The sequence below is a fragment of the Eurosta solidaginis genome, chromosome 4 (genome assembly GCF_040869045.1).
Source record: "Eurosta solidaginis isolate ZX-2024a chromosome 4, ASM4086904v1, whole genome shotgun sequence".
In the NCBI taxonomy this organism is placed as follows: Eukaryota; Metazoa; Arthropoda; class Insecta; order Diptera; family Tephritidae; genus Eurosta; species Eurosta solidaginis.
Genome location: NC_090322.1, coordinates 75,233,849 through 75,255,172, shown reverse-complemented (window position 1 = coordinate 75,255,172; position 21,324 = coordinate 75,233,849). Strand labels below are relative to the sequence as shown.

At 35.2% G+C, this 21,324-nt stretch overlaps 1 protein-coding gene across 5 annotated transcripts in view; it reads right to left on the bottom strand.

Annotated features, from left to right (window-relative positions):
• Positions 1-21,324, bottom strand: part of dtn (transmembrane protein 132C dtn) — a 597,671-nt gene that overhangs the window by 88,135 nt on the left and 488,212 nt on the right. The window contains exon 16 of one of the 5 annotated variants that reach the window (XM_067782101.1): positions 20,006-20,459. The exons of the other annotated variants lie outside the window; for them this stretch is intronic. Within the exon in view, the coding sequence (XP_067638202.1) occupies positions 20,407-20,459 (53 nt within the window). The 3' untranslated portion in view covers positions 20,006-20,406. Of the gene's footprint in view, positions 1-20,005; positions 20,460-21,324 lie in introns of those variants that run through there. 5 annotated transcript variants of the gene reach the window in all.

Genomic DNA, 21,324 nt, shown 5'->3' with positions numbered 1-21,324 from the left:
TACTGACCAAAAAAATAAATTTGCTCCAAAAATATAACATTAAATTTTTTATATTGTCTTTTATGCTAATTTATTTTATTTTATTATATATTCTTTTATTTCAACTTAATTTATTATTATATAAATGCAACTTGACTGAATCGGATAATTTCACATTGTATATTAAACGAAAAAAAAAAAAACGTCATAAAAATGTTTTTGGTTTTAGGTCAAAACGGCAACTAGCATCATAACGGCTTTTTCCCATTTCAAAAATATAAATGCTCGCAGCTGCCACTTGCCTACTATATTTATTATTAGGCTAACTTTGTTGGATTATATGCCCATTATATCGGATGCTTAGATCCCATAACCCTAATTTGTTTATGTCGCTTAAAGTTATGAAATTAAATATGTTGAACTTTAGCTGACTCGAGGTCAATAAGACTATTTAGATTAAAACCACATATTTTTTGAATAATGTAATCCAATATATTTCGGTTATTCTGCGATAACCGTTCTCAAGGATATTCCTTTGCACGTCTTTATCACTTGACGCGGACTTAACACAGTATTGATTATTCTGCTTTGTTATATCTTAGTATTATATCGTTCACAGACATTTTATGGTAGATATGGTCATTAACCTGGGTCGATTGTATGGAAAGCTAAACGATATCGCGCCATCGATTTTTCGATAGGATTTGGGCTCAAGAAAAAAAGTTCCACTACGCATACCCAAAAAAATAATTTTCGTGCCTGCGAAAAAAAATGGCGAAAGTGTAAATTTTTCGACCAAAACACTCTCCAAAACCCAAAAAATATTTTTGCTTTCAAAAAACTGTTGTAAAAACGTTGACGATAACAATCCAATGTCCTCAAGTTGTTAAACAACCAAGTTACCCGAAGAAGGTGCCGAATTTTATATCCCGATGGGCTGAAAGAGTAAGCGAAATCAGTGATGCAAAATGCTTTAGTAGGCCTGCATACATGTCTTCAACACGTATGAGAAGTGTTTGAAAAATCACTTTATTTGCTTAACTATAAAATAGCGTCTGAAATCTTAATTTTGATTTTCACACCTCATCATTCAAGAGTCTCCCGGTTTGACATTTCCTAAAGTTTGCTGCCCTATCCCCAACTAGTCCCTTGGAGTGAATCACATTGGATATATCCTATAAACCATGTGGTGAAGCGAAAGCTTTCTCAAGACAGTCGAACAAATTACCGGGTGTTCTACTACCCTAACGTAGGGGAGAGTCAAACTTGTCTAAAAACTGAAGGCGGTCATCCATAATGAGCTTTTATATCATAAGGTCGGAAACGAAGACTATTTAATTTAATTTATTTATTATTACGGCTGTTTAGGCCTAAAACTTAAACTACTAAGTATAATTCATTATTATAATCACTTATTTCTATTGAATATTCTGTTGGAATGCCATGTGATTCCGATCAGCATATTTACTGGCGTGACAAAGGGACGAGTCTGGGAGCCACTCATTTAAGGAAGGTTGGAGAGGACGCCTTTCCAATCCTCCAGTGCTCCCAGCTTAAGGCAACAAAATTTGGAATTTATATTTTTCAATTATATTTGTTGTTGTTGTTGTTGTTGTAGCGATAAGGTTTCTCCCCGAAGGCTTTGGGGAGTGTTATCGATCTGATGGTCGTGGGATACAGATCCGGTACGCTCCGGTACCATAGCACCATTAAGGCGCTAGCCCGACCATCTCGGGAACGATTTATGTGGCCACATTAAACCTTCAGGCCATTCCCTCCCCGCCAGAGCCTCGTCTGTTAGTGAAACAGGATTCGCCGCGGATAGGTGAGGTTGACAATTGGGTTTGGAGAAGCTATATATTGCGCTGGCAACCTGAAGGGTTGCGCTACACAGGCCCTTGAATCTGGTATTTTAGTCGCCTCTTACGACAGGCATACCTACCGCGGGTATATTCTGATCCCCTAACCCGCTGGGGGGCAATTATATTTGTATTTTCAGCTGTCGGAATGTATTAGTCTCCGATCAACACAGCTAAACATGTCATTGGATGTTGGAAATTGAAAATATTAATAATACATTGACCTAATGTATCGAACACAAACGTCTGCAAATCGTATCGTATGTATCGAACACAAACGTCTGCAAATTTTGGTCTACATTTTTAAACTTTTATCACCCATAACCTCCGTAATGATATCCACTTAGACTGCTTATGATTTCGAGGGCGGCATCCTTGACCGAATAGTTACTCCCTAACGTTTTTTTTGGTGTAACTCGGAAGTATAGCGCGACAAAAACATCCATCAGAAAGTCTTCGGAGCTACACCTAGAGCTTCAGGAATGTGACGTCGATGAAGATATGAGTTGGAAGTCGCAGTCCTATGGCTTCTGTGCTGGCATATGGTATAAGGGCCAGGATGCGTGATAGCGACTGGTGGTCGGGATTGCTACTGTTCGCACGTCGGGAATTGTAGCTCTTAAAAACAGCCGCAAAACTGAAGGCGCCCTTTGGCGCGATCAACAATAAGCCAGCATTTATGCTACTCGTTAAAACTGTGCCACGAGAGTCATGACTATTAGTAGATAATTGATAGCAACCGTAAGTCGCTTTTGTGTATGACCAGCATGTAGCCACAAATGATTTAAAGAAATCGTGGCGACGGCGGGTATTAGAGTTAGAGATATTGTTTCAGATCGTCAAAAATACCATTGACGTCAGCAGTATGTTTCCAGTGAAAAGTGAAAGCAAGTGATCGTGGGGCGCTCACTTATTAATTGAATTTTATTAAATTTTTAGTCATTTTTGAGTCGTTTAAGTTTTTCAAAATGTTTTGCTTGATATGCAAGGAAAGATCCATCCGCTTTTAATCCTACAGAAGTATCTAATCCGAACAATATGTAAAGCTGGTCGTTTAACACACTCTATGGAGCTATTCAAAAAATTAAATATTCTTCCTGTGCGGCACTTATACTATTTTAAAGTTTTAAACATTTTTTTTATAAGGAGCGGGTATACGCAAAGCCCAATATACAACCTTTACAATCTGAGAAATAAGACGTTATCTCAAACAAAAGTTCCTAGCTTTCGCACCACACTTTTTCGTAACTTCTACACCATCGTATCACGTAATCTATATGACAAACTACCTGCTGAGATACGAATCATTAGAAGGCTAGCAGCGTTTCTGAGGGAAGTGAAACAGTGGCTACTTGATTTTAATCATGAGGGCATTGAAACTCTTTTGAGACCTATAATATAAGTACCTGTGTCCATTAGCATAGAGGTGTTTTTTTTTTTTCTTTTTCCATTCAATGAAAGTACCTTGACATCTCTAATTTTTTAATTTTTTGTTTTCCTTATACATATTTATATCTTTTCAATTGTAAGCAATTAGTTATAATTTGTTAATATTATGCGCCCCATAAGCATTTATAATACTAAACGAATGAAATGGCATTTCCTCTGCTCTTTGAATGAGCATCTAATGTCATTATCTATTTTCTTATTTGTATTTTTATTTCATATTGTAATACTCTAGAAATTGTAAATATTTACGAGAAAATAAAGACTATACAATACAATACAATACAATACAATATTCATTAGGTGTGGACAATGTGATACTCCGAAGTTTACGCCGATCACTTTGTCGGCGCGCCGGCCACGCCGCCGCCGCCGGTATATAATAGAGCCTACGCCGCCGCCGCCGATTAAATTACCGGCGTAAACCTCTAGTACAAACCGCCGGTAATATGTGCACAGCCCAAACACAAATTTTTAGTGCATGCAGGTTTTGTAGTCTTGGCCCGTCCTTTATTGCTTCTATTTTTTCATTTGAGGTGCAGATACCCTATTCGTAAAGCCTGGAAAACCAGCTAACGAAGGCGAGTCATATCGACCGATATCACCCCTTTTGCCAGTAGCGAAGACATTGGAAACCGTCTTGCTCCCTCACTTCATGACAAATCTTCGCCTAGTCACCCACCAACATGGCTTCCGCAAAATGCACAGCACCACCACCGTGATAAGCGCCATAAACACTCAGACAAATTACGGACTAAATCAAGAAAAACCCCATCACAGGTCGGTGCTCGTGGCACTTGACCTCCTGTTAAAAGCCTTTGCCACAGTCAACAACGTCACGCTACTCCAAGACATAAGGCTCACACCTTCCTCTTGTCTAAAAAGATGGACCGCAAATTATCTGATTTGTCGGCAAGCATCGGTTCAATTTAGGAACGATGTCACAAAGCCTAGAAAATTTAAACAGGGGGTACCAAAGTGTGGTGTACTATCCCCGCTTCTGTTTAATTTCTACATATCAAAACTTCCTTCCCCACTAGAAGGAGTTACAATCATTTCCTATGCCGACGACTGCACGATTATGGCAATGGGACCTGGCCCTTCAATAGATGAATTAGTTTCTATAATAAACAGCTATCTGCCGATCTTTCTAGTTTCTTCACCTCTCGCAACCTGGCATTATCACCGACAAAATCCACAACGACTCTGTTTACGACGTGGAAGGAACAGATGAAGCAATTATTGGACGTACACGTCGATGGTGTCACACTACCTGTCAGTAACTCAAAGAACTTAGGGTAACGTTCGATAATTATCTGACCTTCAAGGCACATGCCACCGAAATTTTATCTAAAATACAAAGCCGCAACCAAATCCTCAGGTCGCTTGACGGCAGCACCTGGGGAAAATATAAAGAAACGTTGCTAACTACGTACAAAGCAATTGGCCGGCCGTTCATGAGCTACGTGCCACCAGTGTGGTCCCCTGGTCTTAAAAACACAGGCTGCAGACCTGTCAAAATGCTGCAGTCAGAACTGCCACGTGTCTCCTTATGGAACACCATCTACAAAATGAGGCCAAAGAGGCTGAGCGCATTAAAGAGCACAACGAAATGCTGGACAGGCAGTTTTTGCTAAACTGTGACAAACCAGGACATCCTAGCAAACAACTGCTTGATCTACGCCCGCCTCCACGGGGGTTGAGGGAACATCTCCATAACGCACTACGGCGAAATCCGGGACCTGCCAACACAGCCGTTTGATCCAGACAAGCATAAGCAGACCCTAAGTCAAATCCAAACAGAATCGGCAAACGCTTTTGCCATGACGCGCTCGATGAACCCCGTTATTAATATACAATAACCCTAGCTCAAATATTTTACTTCTTTTTCAAACAATCAAGACTTTTTGGAACTAGCTTACAGACCATCAGCAGCTATTCTTTTAAAAAAATCCTGCTACTTCTTAAGATGTTCCTGAAAGTTATTTCCCAATACGATGATGTCGTCTAGGTACTAAGCTTGTTTCTCAGAATAATTTATTTAATAAGTCTCTCAAAAGTAAATGGGACATTACATAGTCCAAAGGGCATCACTGTAAATTGCCAAAGACCATCTTATACTCTGAACGCGGTTTCCCCCTGTCCTTCTGCTTCAGCTACACTTAGCAGTACCCACTTTCCAACTCCAGTGTGGAGAACATTTCGTACCATACAGCGAGTCCAGATTGTCGTAAATTCTTGGCAGTGGGTAACTATCCTTTTCGTTGCGTAGTTCAATTTCCGGTAGTCCATGCAAATCCTCATTTTTCCATCCATTTCCATGGGGCATAGTTGGGGGTAGTGGACTAAGTTATTTTTTTTCAGGTAGTGTTACCTTTCTCCGTTACGACTAAAAAAATTTCATTTTATTTTTCCACTACAACTAAGCAGATTCCTGCGATCTATAAAGTGGAGATATCAGTACTACATATGCATAGTACTTTGAAGAACTATGCCCGTTAGAAAATAAACGAAACTTAAAAATAATTTTTTTATAGTTTTGGTGTAGCAAAAGAAATCAACCTAAATACACACATTCGGCCACCCTAATTTGAAAAAAGTATTTCTATGGATAACGGCTTAACACGCACTAAGTTCAAATAACTGCTTTACTATGGTTAAGCACCACAATACGAGCACCGATATTTGTTTTTTATAAAAACTTTTTGGCAAGGGCTTATTTTACTCCTAATTTATTTCATTAACTTCTCTAAAATGATGATTTCAGTGCATCTATATTACGTTAACGATATGCGTGTAGTAGCTAGACTTACACATGTATCTATATAAAAAGTATGAAAATCAAAGAAAAGAATATCATTAGGCAACGTCTAACGTCCATGGACCACACGTACAAAATGAACGATTTTTACGGTCTATAAAGCCGTGTTGAAGTTATTTCTAAGATTTTATAAGGTACGTGAGTTATTATCAAACCAGCAGCTGGGTATTTAGCGCTCGATTTGACCAAAATTGTTTTATTGTACTAAATCCAGTGAAGAAGTGAGAAATGCGTCAAGTTTTTTATGAGAAAAGGTGCCCGAAGAGTATTGCAGGAATATATCAAACCAAAAACAAACAAGAATTGTCTATTGTGTTTCATAATAAGGCGTTGCAAGATTTAATTCATGTACAAAAGATGACCATAATGTGTGAAACATCGCATATATTCATGACTATTACGGTATCCGACGAATGCCACTCACGCGAATGCCATTCGATTCGCACTCCCCTCACTTGTTGAAATTGATGCCATTCTCATAAACGTCGGACGACTGCTTTACCCACTCACCTAGCGGATTGTGTCAAAAGCTGTTTGACATTTCTTTGAATAAATCAAAATTGTTTGTTGCAATTAAATTGTGCGTGAAAAATATAAAATAGAAATATAAATATAAAATAAAAAAGTATGATTCAATTGCTTTTTATTTTGACACAAATGAAGCAGAAAACAACACCGCATGCGTTAGAAGATCTGTGAGGGATAGGGCACCGGACATTTTCGAGCTGGCAGACATAGAGTAAGTAGGTAAATTAAGAAAATTTTAATAGACATGCGAGTGTACATTTTTTATTTAAAGGTTCGTTAAACAATTTCGAGTCAATAAAAACGCTTATAGACATCATTTAAGCATAATTTGCAGTAATATTCCTCCCGTGATTAAATCCACAGCAATATGTCGCCAACAAAAGCTTTCGTTATGTCTGCGAATATTAGCCGAAGGAAGCTATCAGAATGCAGTTGGTAAAGACTACATGCTAGGAATGGCTCAACCAACAGTGTCGAAGGTGTTTTCAGAATTTCTTGAAATTATGGAAAGGGAATTGTGCGAAAAGTTGATTAATTTGAAAATGAATGACGAGGAGCAAATGGAAACCCGAAGTTACTTCTTCAACAAATCCAAAATTCCTGGAATTGTTATGTGCATTGATGGTACGCACGTAAGGATAGCAAAACCTCCCCTTTATTTTATAACCGAAAAGGTTTTTATAGTCTTAACGTACTGGTTGTAAGTGTGCTAAATATTTATTGTATTATTTTTAATCAATGTGTTTAATTTTTCAGATATGTGATTATAAACAGCGTATACGGTACATTAACGCGAAATACCCTGGGTCAACACATGACTCATTCGTTTGGTTTAACAGTGACGTATCACAATTCTTCCGAGCTCAATACGAAAGCGGAAATGGAAGGCTATGTCTATTAGGTAGAAGAAATCTTTATAATAATTTACTGTTCAACGATAACTTTATATCAAATTTATAGGTGAGGCAGGATACGGTCTTGCACCCTGGCTTATAACTCCTTTTCGCAACCCTGCACCTAATACTCCTCAAAGCTGCTTCAACAAATGGCATAGTTCTGGATGAAACATTATAGAGAGAACTATTGGTGTTTGGAAGAACTGGTGTAGATGTCTTCTGTCTGCACGGCAACTTCACTACTCTCCTGAAAAGGCTGTGCAAATAATCAATCTAGCTGCAGCACTTCACAATTTAAGCATTCACTACAATATCCATGATGAGTATCTCGATAACGTAAATAATGAGGAGGATGAAGAAACTCATTTTCAAGAAATTAAGCAACCGGAAAGGTATTATAGTGAAGCAGTTGAATTACGAAATCAAATGCTTCAAGGTTTTTTGTAAACAATTTTATTTCATTATAAATAAAAATACTGCATTCATGGCCATGTAAAATATTTACTATACTTAAACTATAGTACATTGCAAATTTTATAAATTGTGCCCGTTTTTTGTTTATTTTCATTACTTAAAAAAATTCATTTCATTATAAATAAAAATACCGCCTTCATGGCCACGCCAAACATTTTATACTATATACATACTTTTTTTAATACTATTTTTTTTTTTTACTTTATTGCACTTAATATTTAAATCATTTCATTTTATTTATTACGAAATTTTTTTTATAATTTTTTTTTTTTTGTGTGACCTCATTGCAGATGAAACGTTATCGTGAAACTTTTTCTGTAAATCAATTTGCGTTTTTATTATCGTCATCTGGCTTCTTCTTTGTGGTGTTCTTTGCTGTGGCTGCGAAGAGGAAGCTGCAGGAGTGTTTTGGTTGCCGTTTTTTTCGCTCCCAGCAATGTCAGTTTCTGCATTGTTCACCGCGGCACTTAAGAATGTTTCGCTAGCACCGCTTTCAATATGGCGGGGCAGGTTCTGTTGTGTGCCAAAGTGTATGCCAGAAACTCCTGCTATGGCGTCACCAAGACATACCAGCTGCGCAACTTCCTCTTCCAAGGCACTCAAATTTATTGTGGTGTTTGGTCCACCACCTGTTGCTAGCATTTGGGTGCGGTTGTGGGACATTTTCTTCTTAATGGAAGATTTGAAATCTGAACATACTTGAAATTGAGATGAGTTTAACAAAATTTTTTATATGTAAAAAATTTTCTTTCTTTTTTCCACTCAGCAATGGACTTTGTTGGAGGTCCCAACGCATTTAAGTCGGTGCCTAGGGATGTCCAAAACACTGAAAGTACGTCTGGCGGCTGCTTGGATATGTTTTTGGAGATTAAAGAAAACTGTTCTGTTTAAAAATATCACTATTACATAAATTTTACCAAAAATATAAAAAATAACTAACCTTTTATTGAATTCCATTCTATTTTAACTTTATTGTGCGTTATGTAAAATTTTTCTTTTCAATCCGCAACAGTTTTTTAGCGAATGACACTTAGAGCAAATGACAGCTATTGCGTTTGTATTGCGGTTATCGGAATGCAGGGAATCACCGAACTGCTTTATCTACAAAATTTTATTCGCGAGCTGCATTGCCGATCGGTTATGCGAATACCAGATCTTCTCAATTCCATTCGCATTCCCCGCGGATGGCATTCGTCGGATACCGTAATAGGGGTGATTACCTTCCTAAGACAGCGCTTTAGAGAATTTCGTCTACCTTTTCATTAATAGGCTACATATCATATACATACGTACACTGTCAAATACTATTTTATGGAGCTTGAAACTTGCATTTGGTTTAATATTCCTATAGCCATAGTTTCGATGCATAATTTCTTTCAAGAAAAATATAATGATTAATTTTTCCCACTGGGTTATTTTGTTTTATTTTATGAAATAAATATATATATATATTTTATGAACTAAAAATATTTGCCACTACTAGGGCCCGTATTACGTTTTACGATCCGTGATCGAAACGCACTTTTATACCTTTCATGAAAATGAAATGGTATATTAATTTCGTCACGAAACCCAAAATTGTAAGTCCTTAAAGGAAAATAGATAGACCCAGCATTAAGTATACTGAAATAATCAGGTTGAAGAGCTGAGTAGATTTAGCCATGTCCGTCTGCCTGTTTGTATGTAAACTAGTCCCTCAATTTTTGAGATATCTTGATAAAATTTGGTGAGCGGGTGTATTTGGGTGTCCGATTAGACATTTGTCGGAACCGGCCGGACCGGACCCCTATAGCATATATCCTCCATACAACCGATTTTTCAGAAAAAGAGGATTTTTGTAATACCTTACTCAATTTAACAGATTGAAGCTTCAAACTTCACCATATAATTTCGTATATTGCACATATTGTTGCCTGAATAAATTGATGAGATCGGTCGTATATATAGTATATATCCCCCTCAACCGATTGTTCAGATAAGAAACTTTTCGTAATTACTGCCCTATTTTAAGAGCTAGAGGCTTCAAATTTCAACGAATGCTTACGTATATAGCATATATTGTTGTCTGAAAAAATCATAAAGATCGGTGGTATATATAGTATATATATATATATATTCGCAATTTTAGCCCCATTTTAACAGCTAGAAGCTTCAAATTTCACCGAATGCTTACGTATATAGCATATATTGTTGTCTGAAAAAATCATAGAGATCGGTTGTATAGATAGTATATATCTCATTCAACCGATTGTTCAGATAAGAAACTTTTCGAAATTTCTACCCCATTTTAACAGCTATAAGCTTCAAATTTCACCGATTGCCTACGTATATAGTATATATTGCTGTGTCAAAAAATCATAGCGATCGGTGATATATATACTATATATATGATGGTATATATAGTATATATATATTTTTTTTTGCGATTTCGGCCCCATTTTAACAGCTAGAAGCTTCAAATTTCACCAAATGCTTACGTGTATAACATATATTGATGTCTGAAAAAATCATTGAGATCGGTGGTATACATAGTATATATCTCATATAACCGATTGTTCAGATAAGAAACTTTGCGCAATTTCTGCCCCGTTTTAACAGCTAGAAGCTTCAAATTTCACCAAATTCTTACGTATATAGCATATATTGTTGTCTGAAAAAATCATAGAGATCGGTGGTATATATATTATATACTTCATATAAACTGTAATTTTTGCCCCTTTTTTACGGCTAGAAGCTTCAAAATTCATCAAATAGTTACGTTTAGGTCATATACTTTTGAAATACGTGATTCGTAGGCATAGTTTTTACATGCTGACCACAAAAAACGTGAAGCTTTGCATCCTCACACAAAGTACCTACCTATTTTTTATTTTATATTTATCTTAAAAATCGTTTAGATATGTTCAAATTTCACGAAATGTTTACGTGTATAGCATATACTGTTGTCTGAAAAAATCATTGAGATCGGTGGTATACATAGTATATATCTCATACAACCGATTGTTCAGATAAGAAACTTTGCGCAATTTCTGCCCAATTTTAACAGCTAGAAGCTTCAAATTTCACCAAATGCTTACGTATATAGCATATATTGCTGTCTGAAAAAATCATAGAGATCGGTGGTATATATATTATATACCCCATAAAAACTGTATTTTTTTGCCCCTTTTTTACGGCTAGAAGCTTCAAAATTCATCAAATTTCATCAAATAGTTACGTTTACGTCATATATTGTTGAAATACGTGATTCGTAGTCATAGTTTTTACACGCAGACCACAAAAAACCTGAAACTTGGCATCCTCACACAAAGTACCTACCTATTTTTTATTTTATATTTATCTTAAAAATCGTTTAGGTATGTAGATCTGTTCATTATATATTTCTTATCTTATACATCCGATTATTCGGAGATTACGAACGGCATAAGATTATTATTGTTCAGCTCCATTCATGAAAGGTATGAAGTCTTCGGCACAGCCGAAGACAGTCCCGTCCTTACTTGTTTAAATTACAATAGCTCTGAAAAAGCGGATCGGATTAATGGCATAAGTTAATGTTACGACAGTACATTAAATAAGAACAAACCTTTCGAGAGTTGGCGCGCGGGTGGAGATATTAAGAAATTTCGTACCATACGGCGGAATTTTGCCAAGAAGTTTTAAGAAGCTTTCACTTGAGCTTCAAAATTGAAAACGTACACATAGTTCAGAGGAGATTCCGTCAAATTAATTAAAAATTTCGTACAAGATTTGGAATTTTGGAATCAGTTAAGGAACTCCACTGTGAGCTAGATACCTAAAATTTAAAACGATGTACAGAGTTCAATGACAGTTTAACATATATGTATGGCAAAAGGTTTCACTAGATGTCGCACGGTACTCCGAAAAATCTTACGAATAGGATGGAGACCTGTGATCAAATTTTGAGAGTTTTCATAGAGCTACAACCTCAGTACTTGATATATAATTGAGAACCAAATGGCAATGCATTTAATAAGAAAAATTCAGATAGGTGGCGCCCGGGTCGAGAGATTTCTATTAAGCTAGAAATTTCAAACCTCACACATGGTTCGGAGCACCAAGACAATGCAACAAAGGGAGGGATAACAAACTACCTACCTACGGTTCGAGATAACAAACTACCTATTAGATTTGGGATCTTCCAATCGATTCTTATGCAACTTTCTAGAAAGCTAGAGGTTGGAAATTTTGAATCTATTCAGAGGCCGGAGAGAGTTAAATACCTATATAAAAAAGTTCCGCTATAGGGCGCACCGCTCAAAGTAATGTAATGTAAAGTATTTATTTATTACGGCTTTTCTAAGCCTAACTTAAATCTATTTTACATGTTTATAATTGTCTTCTGGACTATGCAATCTAGAATAGTTACATCTATGTCCTACCTTGGAGTATTATGGATGGGAGACTTCCAGATCATGCGAAAGGGTTGGATACATTTTTAAGAAACCACTGAGCTACAAACCTGATACTTCACTATAGCTCAGGACATCTACCCAATGACAAAAAGAAGATAAACAATTTTTAAACACTTCCTTTATGTAAATGAATTAAAACGTAGCAACTATCACTAAAAAATGTGTGGGGGTGAGAATAAAATACCACTATCACTAAGAACATAGTGATAGTGCAAACTACAGTGATAGTGATAACGGAGTGGTGCTGGGACCATAGAGATGATTTCGTTATAAATTCGGTATTAGTTTTTCATCAGTCCCGGACCGGTTCAGTATGATTTTCAGAACATTTGCTCGACCGTTTTGGGACTATTTCGAGACAGTTTCAGTGTCTCAAAATACAAATCAGGTTTTTTTTAAGTAACATCTAAAAATAATACTGGTATTAACGAGAAGAATAGCATAGCTCTCGCATACAAATCAAACTGCACCTTAAATAATATATTTACACAAACAAAGAGTCCTATCGAACCCCTACAACAAAACAGCGTGGCGTACGAGATCACATGTAAAGGAAAAGAGAATGAGGAGTGCAACAAATTGTACATAGGAACTACGAAACGAGCATTGGGCGTTCGACTAACAGAACACAAAGCGGACATAAAGAACCACAGAAACAATACTGCCTTTTCACAGCATATCACATCGAGTGGACATAAAGCTGATCTGGCGAATACAAAAATTTTAAACAAAACAAACGTAGGAGAGCCAGATACACGTTAGAAAGCTTGAGAATAATGCAGCAGAGAGAAAACACAATAAGCAAAAAAGAAGACACCGCAGATATCGCCGCAACTTACCTCTTGTGTTTATAACAAATTTAGTATGACAATGATACCCAACATGTGTGGTACCGATGACACATATTTTTTAAAGTTTTAAAATACATATAATTAAAGTAAGTGATGTTTTTACTCTAATACATGTTTGTTTATGTATGCGCTTTCTGTGTGCTTAAAACATTTGTTGACTTTTTAACTCTATACATACATATATGTACTAGTTATTAACTTTTATTTAGTATATTCTAATAATGTAAACGAATTGTTTGCTTGTTGTTGAAAATAGATTCTTCCGCCCTTGAAAATGCTAGGATGACTAGCGAAACGTCGGGCTGTAACAGTGAATAAACTTTTTTTATTTGCACTGACAACGCAATAGGTCAAGTAGCCTTGCATAATATTATAAATCTTAAAAAATTGGCCCGAAAATCCTAAGTCAATCATATCGGAAGGCCTGCCGAATTTCAAGCTATAACAACAAAAAATTTACAATATGCGCAAATTTGTTTAAGCAACTTGATAATGAAGAACTATTACAAACATATTAAATACAAACACGGGGAACATACATGCATGACAGTGAAACAGTACAGTAAACAAAAACGGAAGCTATCAAAACAAAAGGAGCATTTGAGATTTCTCTTGGCATGTAAAAGATATGACCTAACACCAAGTCATTTAACAAACTCAATCAAACAAGTTCTAATAGAATCAACCTCGCAAAGGGTAAGACAACAACTACACAACACAAAGTTATTATTTCTGCGCAAGATATTAAATATTGAGATAACACAAACAAACATAGCATAAAAATCACTAAAAACTACATACACCACGCTGAAAAAGAACTAAAGGTTAGTCTAAGTGAGCTTGAGCTGAACGGGAGTGCCCCTAAATCCCCAAACACAGAATCCCCAGCTAAAAAAAATCCCAAATAAATAATATCCAAATTTAAAATCCCCAACACAAAATCCCCGCACTTTTTTTGGGGCTAAATCGCCAAAACTTTTTTAAGGAAATATCAAAAAACCTTCTACACAAAATCACAAAAAGTAAAGTTCTGACGCGTATAAACAGAATTACGTATTTATATATATGTAAGTATGATAAAATATATAAGCATAAAGTAAAATGATGGGGAATAACCTAACGGTACACGTTCTATATGCATTGTGTTTTCATATCTTCTTTCTGTTCTAACCATGTCAATGTTATATTGCGAATTTGACAACAAATTCTTATGTATATCAGTGGCACAGAGGCTTAGGTCTTCAACTACCGTGCAAAAGTCATCGGTTCAATGCCAGATCACGGATTTAAATTTTATTTTCTATTTATTTAATTTTGGTTTATAAATTTATTATTAAAAATACTGTGAAGAAATATTAAAAAAATTAAATGAAAAACCTAGATCTGGTAGTGAACCGACAATGAGAAAATATCGCAAAATTAGCATAATATCATTAATATAGCTAATGAATAGAAGGAAACTACGAAAGAAAACTTCAAAAGTTCTCAAAATAATTGAAAAATGGAAAATTCAAAACGTTATAGATCTCCATCGCCTAAATATCTTCTTAGCGAAAAAATTCCGTTAAAGTATAAGTTTTTTGTTTTTCTATCGCCTTATTAACTGCAAAATGTACAAGTTACTTCTTGGCGATAGACAGTAAAATTATCAGAAAACTGCTGGTAGGGTTTTGTAATGTAATTTATACATAAAAATATATGTATGTACAAATGTATTTAAAATTTATAAAAAAAAAAGTTCCGGTGTTTAACCGCAATGAAATGAATTTTGAAATTTTTTGTTATGTAAATACTATATTAGTTGTATTTATAAGTTGTTGCGTTGCACTGTATTTTCTTTAATGTGCCCATTAAATATTTGTGAAATCATCAATATTGAAGTGTTAATTTGGAAATAGAATAAACATAACTATCCTTTTGTGTGTGAAAAACATTCAAATTAGGTTTAATATCGCCGTGATTTGAATGTTTTTCACACAGAAAATGGGGATTTCGTGTTGGGGATTTTGATTTTGGGGATTTTGGTTTGGGGATTTTGATTTGGGGATTTAGATTTTGGGGATAAAGGGGGTAACCCGAGCTGAACACATTTACGAACGAGCAACACTTTCTAGGACAGAGAATAGAAAATGAGACAAGAAACATACACACACAAAAAAATAGAATCACTCAAACAACAACAATTACGAAATCTCGGTATAAACACCAGAAACTATTGGTTCGTGAACAAGACAGTCCTTACTTTTTGCGGGAGCGTTGCAAAAACAAATACATAAGTGCAAGAGAGAAACAACAGCATCAAGCAGCCAACGCACCGAGACTTTACGGATTACCGAAAATCCACAAGCCAAACTTCCCTCTACGTCCCATCGCGTCCTCAGTAAACGTCGCATGCTATCACTTTTCTAAGTATGTAGGAAATACAATAAAAACCATAATATGCGAAGAGTTTAATGTAAAGAATGCGTATGACTTAAAAGAGAGATTAAAAGGGATGCATCTCAACGACGATGAAGTGTTGGCGTCGTTTGATGTCGTTTCTCTTTTTACCAATATTCCGACGTCTCTTGCAATCAATATAATTATGAACAAATGGGAAAAAATACAGAATGCAACGAATATGTCCAAAAACAAATTTCGAAATATACTGAACTTTTGCTTATTGGACAACAACTATTTGATGTTTGACAGCAAAATATATACGCAAATTTTCGGAATGCCTATGGGAAACCCCCTCTCCCCCACGATAGCAGATATCATAATGGACGACCTACTTGAAAAGGCCTTCCAAACTCTTAAGCAACAGCACAATATTGAAGTAAAATTTCTAGTCAAATATGTAGACGACATATTCGAAATTGTACGACGTAAATAATTATAGATACACTTAATAGCTACCACAAAAAACTAAAATTCACATTTGAATTGGAAAACGACAATTGCATTCCATTCCTGGATGTAAAAATACACAAAGAAAAGAATTCTCTAATATTTGATTGGTACACTAAGCCCACATCTTCTGGACGCATGATACATTTTCACTCCTCTCAACCTCTAAAGTATAAGATTAACACAGCCCAAAATTTCATAAATAAAGTGTTGTCCATAAGCCATTAGCGATTCCAAGATGACAATGTCCTAAAAATAATAGAAGTCTTGAAAAGCAATAATTATCCATACAACATGATATTAACTTCAATAAAACAGCGAAGCCTGGAAATAGACAAAAAACGAAACCTAATAACAACACAAGAAACAGAAAACAAAACAAAGCAACTTTACAGCGTTACATATATACCTAAACTCACCGAAAGCTTTTGGAAAAATGTTATTAACGAGAAGAATAGCATAGCTCTCGCATACAAATCAAACTCCACCATAAATAACACTAGTCAACAAGAGAAATTACTTTGACGTCTAACTATTTAATTTCGATGTATTGGGGGGCCAAGTACAAAAACACCCAAAATTTAAAATTCTATGGATACGATTTTTTTTTTCTTTTCTAAAATCACGAATTTTCACGGAGGTCTTTCCATTTATTTTATCATATCTTGGAAATCACTTATCTAAACACCAGTGGATTCACCGCAAAATTTTCTTCAAGTCTGGATAAGAAATTTTTTTTTGCAAAATCGAACATTTTTTTATTTTTCAAAAATTCATAAAAAAAAATCGAAGGCTTTAAAAACTTACCATTTTTATTTCACGGTCTTAAAACTGTAAACATTATAAATAAGTGAAACCTTATTTCGTGAAAATACATGAATAAATGTTGGTTTTATTGACAATAAAGTGAAAATACCCAATTTAGCGAAAATTTTGCATATGAAGCCTATTATTGTTTTTGACAAACAAATTATTTAGGTATGACATTTTGCGCGACTTTGTCTTTTTAAAGCTTACTACGGACATCGCCAGAAATGAGAAAACTCTATAATGACACTCAAGCAATTTTTCCCCATTAATTTTTCTTAAGGCAAAACGCAGATCATAAGAAAAAATGCCTCATACTGTATGGAAAATTTAAGTTGCCAACGCGGGTTTTCGTAAGAAAGAAGTATGGTCATTAGGCCAGGTCGATTTGTGGGGAGGCAAAAAAGCGCCCATTGCTCTGTGAAAATCATATTCTAGGGATCAAAATAAGAAATTTTGCCGAAGGAACCATACCTCTACAACGAATTCTGATGTCCCCCAATTTGGGTCGAACTTTTGGGTAGGGCAAATTTTGAAAAATCCCACTTTGACCCATTTAGAGTGCTCCAATCGAATCCAAATGTATGGCCGACCCCCACTAACTTTGGAGGCCCGACCCACCGATGCCAGTGGCACACCCCCTGGAACCTCCCTGGGGGTTCATCATACAAACATTTCAAAAAATCGCCGGTTTTCCACTTTACATGAAAAAATCAGCGAAATTCCTGTTTTTTCTTTTTGGAGTTAATTTTTCTCTTTAGAAATTTATTTAGTCAGAACATATGTAAATGAAAAAATGAATTTAACTTAGTAATAGAAAAGAAATTTAAAAAAAATATTAGAAATTAGCGTTTTTACAACCCTTTTAAAACCAAGGCATCACTGTGATGCATTTGCATGTCGTAAACATAGTTGTGTGGGTTTTTTATTCAACCGTTTTAAAAAATGAAGGTATCACTGTGACACAATTGCAGATCGTAAAATTGCTTGTGTTGTTTTTTTAAGCCACCACAAGACACAGCAGGTAGAATTGAAATTACCATTTCATTCTTATTACCTCGTCTCGTAGACCATATATAACGCAACAGTTTTTGTGAATGCATTTAGTCGTTGTGAAGAACTCAAAGTGTGAAGTGCTAATTTCATATAAAAAAATATTTCAAAAAAAATAATAAGTGAAGTGACCATTCCAAATCAAAAAGTTTACAATGAATCCACCATCCTCTCGACCGCAAGATGAAGCACTACATCAACAACTATCGAAAACCCAATGAGTCATATACCCAAGCATGATGTTACTGTTTTTGGTGTGTCTACTGATTTAACTGATCTTAATTTACCAACCCATCTGGATATCTTGAGATATTATTTTTACTTAAGCGAACGTGCTAAAACAGAACAAAAAAGTTTTCCCATAAATCATTCACTATTCAAGTACAAGATAAGTTGATTGGAATTTGGGAAAAACTTGGTATGGAAATAATGCTGAAAAAAAGTGTATTTAATAAATTGAATAAATTGCTTGACAAGTATCAAGAGCAAATCAAGAGAAGAAACGATAGATAAAATTGATGAGAAGTATCATACTAGGATGGTAAAAGAACCTGCTCTTGTTATTTTGAGAGAACCCAATTCTGAATTGATTGGTTACGTAAGACTGGAACATGAAACCGCTGAATACAAAACAACCAAATTAAATGGTTTTTTCAACGATAAAAATATATCACTGGATGCATTAATTGGAATATGCACTGATGGTGAGCCAACAAACACTGGCCCACACGGTGGAATTATACGCCGATTCGAATTGCTGTTAAAAAGACCATTGCATTGGTTCGTTTGCCTTCTACACTTCAACGAACTTCCGTTTCGGCATTTGTTTGAAGCTTTGGATAAATCAACCAGCACTGGACCAAGATCGGCAACCGGAAAACTGAGCCGTCAAATCGAAACTTGTGAAACTCTTCAGGTAAGTTATTGCTATCACTCATTTATTATAATTGTCAACCATTTTTAATTATTTTATTATTATATATTTTCAGGTGGTGGACGGCTTCCAGGAATTTGAGTTGCAAAATATGCCCCCTGCTCCAGAAAAAAATGAATTTTCCACCGATTCGAAGTACTTATACGACATGGCCCATGAAATTTCTAGCGGCGTGGTTCCGGTGGATCTGGCTAACATCAAACCAGGGAAAATTGTACATTCTCGGTGGCTCACCAAGACCGCTAGATTATTGCGATTATATGTGACAACGGAGAATCCAGATTCAAATTTAAGAATTCTGGTTGAATTTATAATTAAATGTTATGTGCCAATGTACTTCAATATCAAGTATTACAGCTCTGTCGTTTACGGCAGTGCATTATTTTTCAAGTTCATTGGTTGGTCACGATTTCTAGAACCTCGTTTACGCAAAATTGTCAATCAAGTAATTAAAGATAATTCATATTATGGGCATTCGGAAAATATCTTGTTATCAATGTTGTTTGATGATAGCAAAGAAAAGCGCGACTGTGCCATCAAGAAAATTCTACGCTATCGAACCGATGTTGACGAGCCAATGGAACTTAAGAGTTTATAAAAAAACCAGATATAAACTTTAATTGCACAAGTTATACGGAAATGATCAATTTGAATGATATAAATATCGTATTTGAACCACCATTGACGCGAAGCATTCCGTACGATACATTGAAAGAATATTTAAATCAAGATGATCCACCGTTTAATGATCCAGAAATTCCATCACACATACAAGGAACGGAACGACATGTTCAATTGCTAGCTAGCGTTTCCAAACGGGTTATACCGGAAAATGTAGAGGCTGTTATGGCGACGACATTAGAGAGCCGTACGAAACTGCCCAGACTTGAAGTAAAAAAGACTTCAAACAATAATTTTTTTAGTTTCTTTTCAATAACTCACTTAAATTAATTTTTTTACATATGTTCTGGCTAAATAAATTTCTTAAGAGAAAAAATAGATATTATTATAAATAAATAATAAATATTATTATAAATATATATATATATATATACTATATATTTTAAAGAAATGGAAATCCTACCCTCAGTAAGTAACAATTACATTTATTAATTAAAAATATTTATGATACTCATTTTTCACAGAGAAAACATGCAAATTGAAAAACCTATGATGTGGAGAGAAACAAGTGATCATGATGCTAACTGTTACTTTTGTTTAAGTAAAAACAAGGATTTGGAAAACATATGATTTGGTCTTATCCCATGATTTCAGCTGGTGGTTTTATTCTTCCCCTGCTAGATTCAGATGGAGTTCCATGTCCTGAAAATCAACATAATACATATACTGGAGTTCCTCCATCGCCTATTTCTTCGTCTTCAAAAATCTCCAGCGTATCAGATGGATTTTGCCCAAATCCTTGTTAAACGATCTTATAAGAGACCTAGAGCTTCCAAAATATAAGTCAGAGCTACTTGCATCCCATCTGAAAGAAAGAAATTTATTAGAAAAACAGGTTAGGATAACTACCTATCGTGACCGACATAAAAAAATAAATAAATAAGTAGCTAAATAAACAAAAATATTAAAAAAACGTATTTTCCCTTCATTCACTTAATTTTTAATAATATTACCGTTTCATGGATTTTCATGAAATAAAGCTTGCCTTATTTGGAATATTCACAGTTTTACGATCATCTAATAAAAGTTGTAAGTTTTTGTCTCCTTCGATTTTTTACGAATTAAAGAAGAAGAAAAAATGGAAATTTTTAATACAAAAAATCGATTTTTTTATAATGCGATGCAAATAACTCTGAAACCAATAAGTATTTAAAAAAAAGGTATTTAAACAATTTTAAGGTAATTTCATTTGCTATTATATGCTGATTTCTCCAACAAAATCGGACAACCCGTTCCAGAGATATGATAAAATCAATGGATCTCCCTTTTCAAAAAAGGCAAATTTTAGAAAAAAAAAAAAAAAAAACGTATCCATAGAATTTTAAATTTCGACCATTTTTATAATTAGGAGAATATAGCAAATAAAAAAATAGTGGTGATCCAGGCTAATGCAAAAAGTTTAATTTTGTAAAGCAGTGTAATATATTTACACAAACAAAGAGCCCTATCGAACCCCTACAACAAAACAACGTGGTGTACGAGATCACATGTAAAGGAAAAGGGAATGAGGAGTGCAACAAATTGTACATAGGAACTACGAAACGAGCATTGGGCGTTCGACTAACAGAACACGAAGCGGACATAAAGAACCACAGAAACAATACTGCCTTTTCACAGCATATCACATCGAGTGGACATAAAGCTGATCTGGCGAATACAAAAATTTTAAA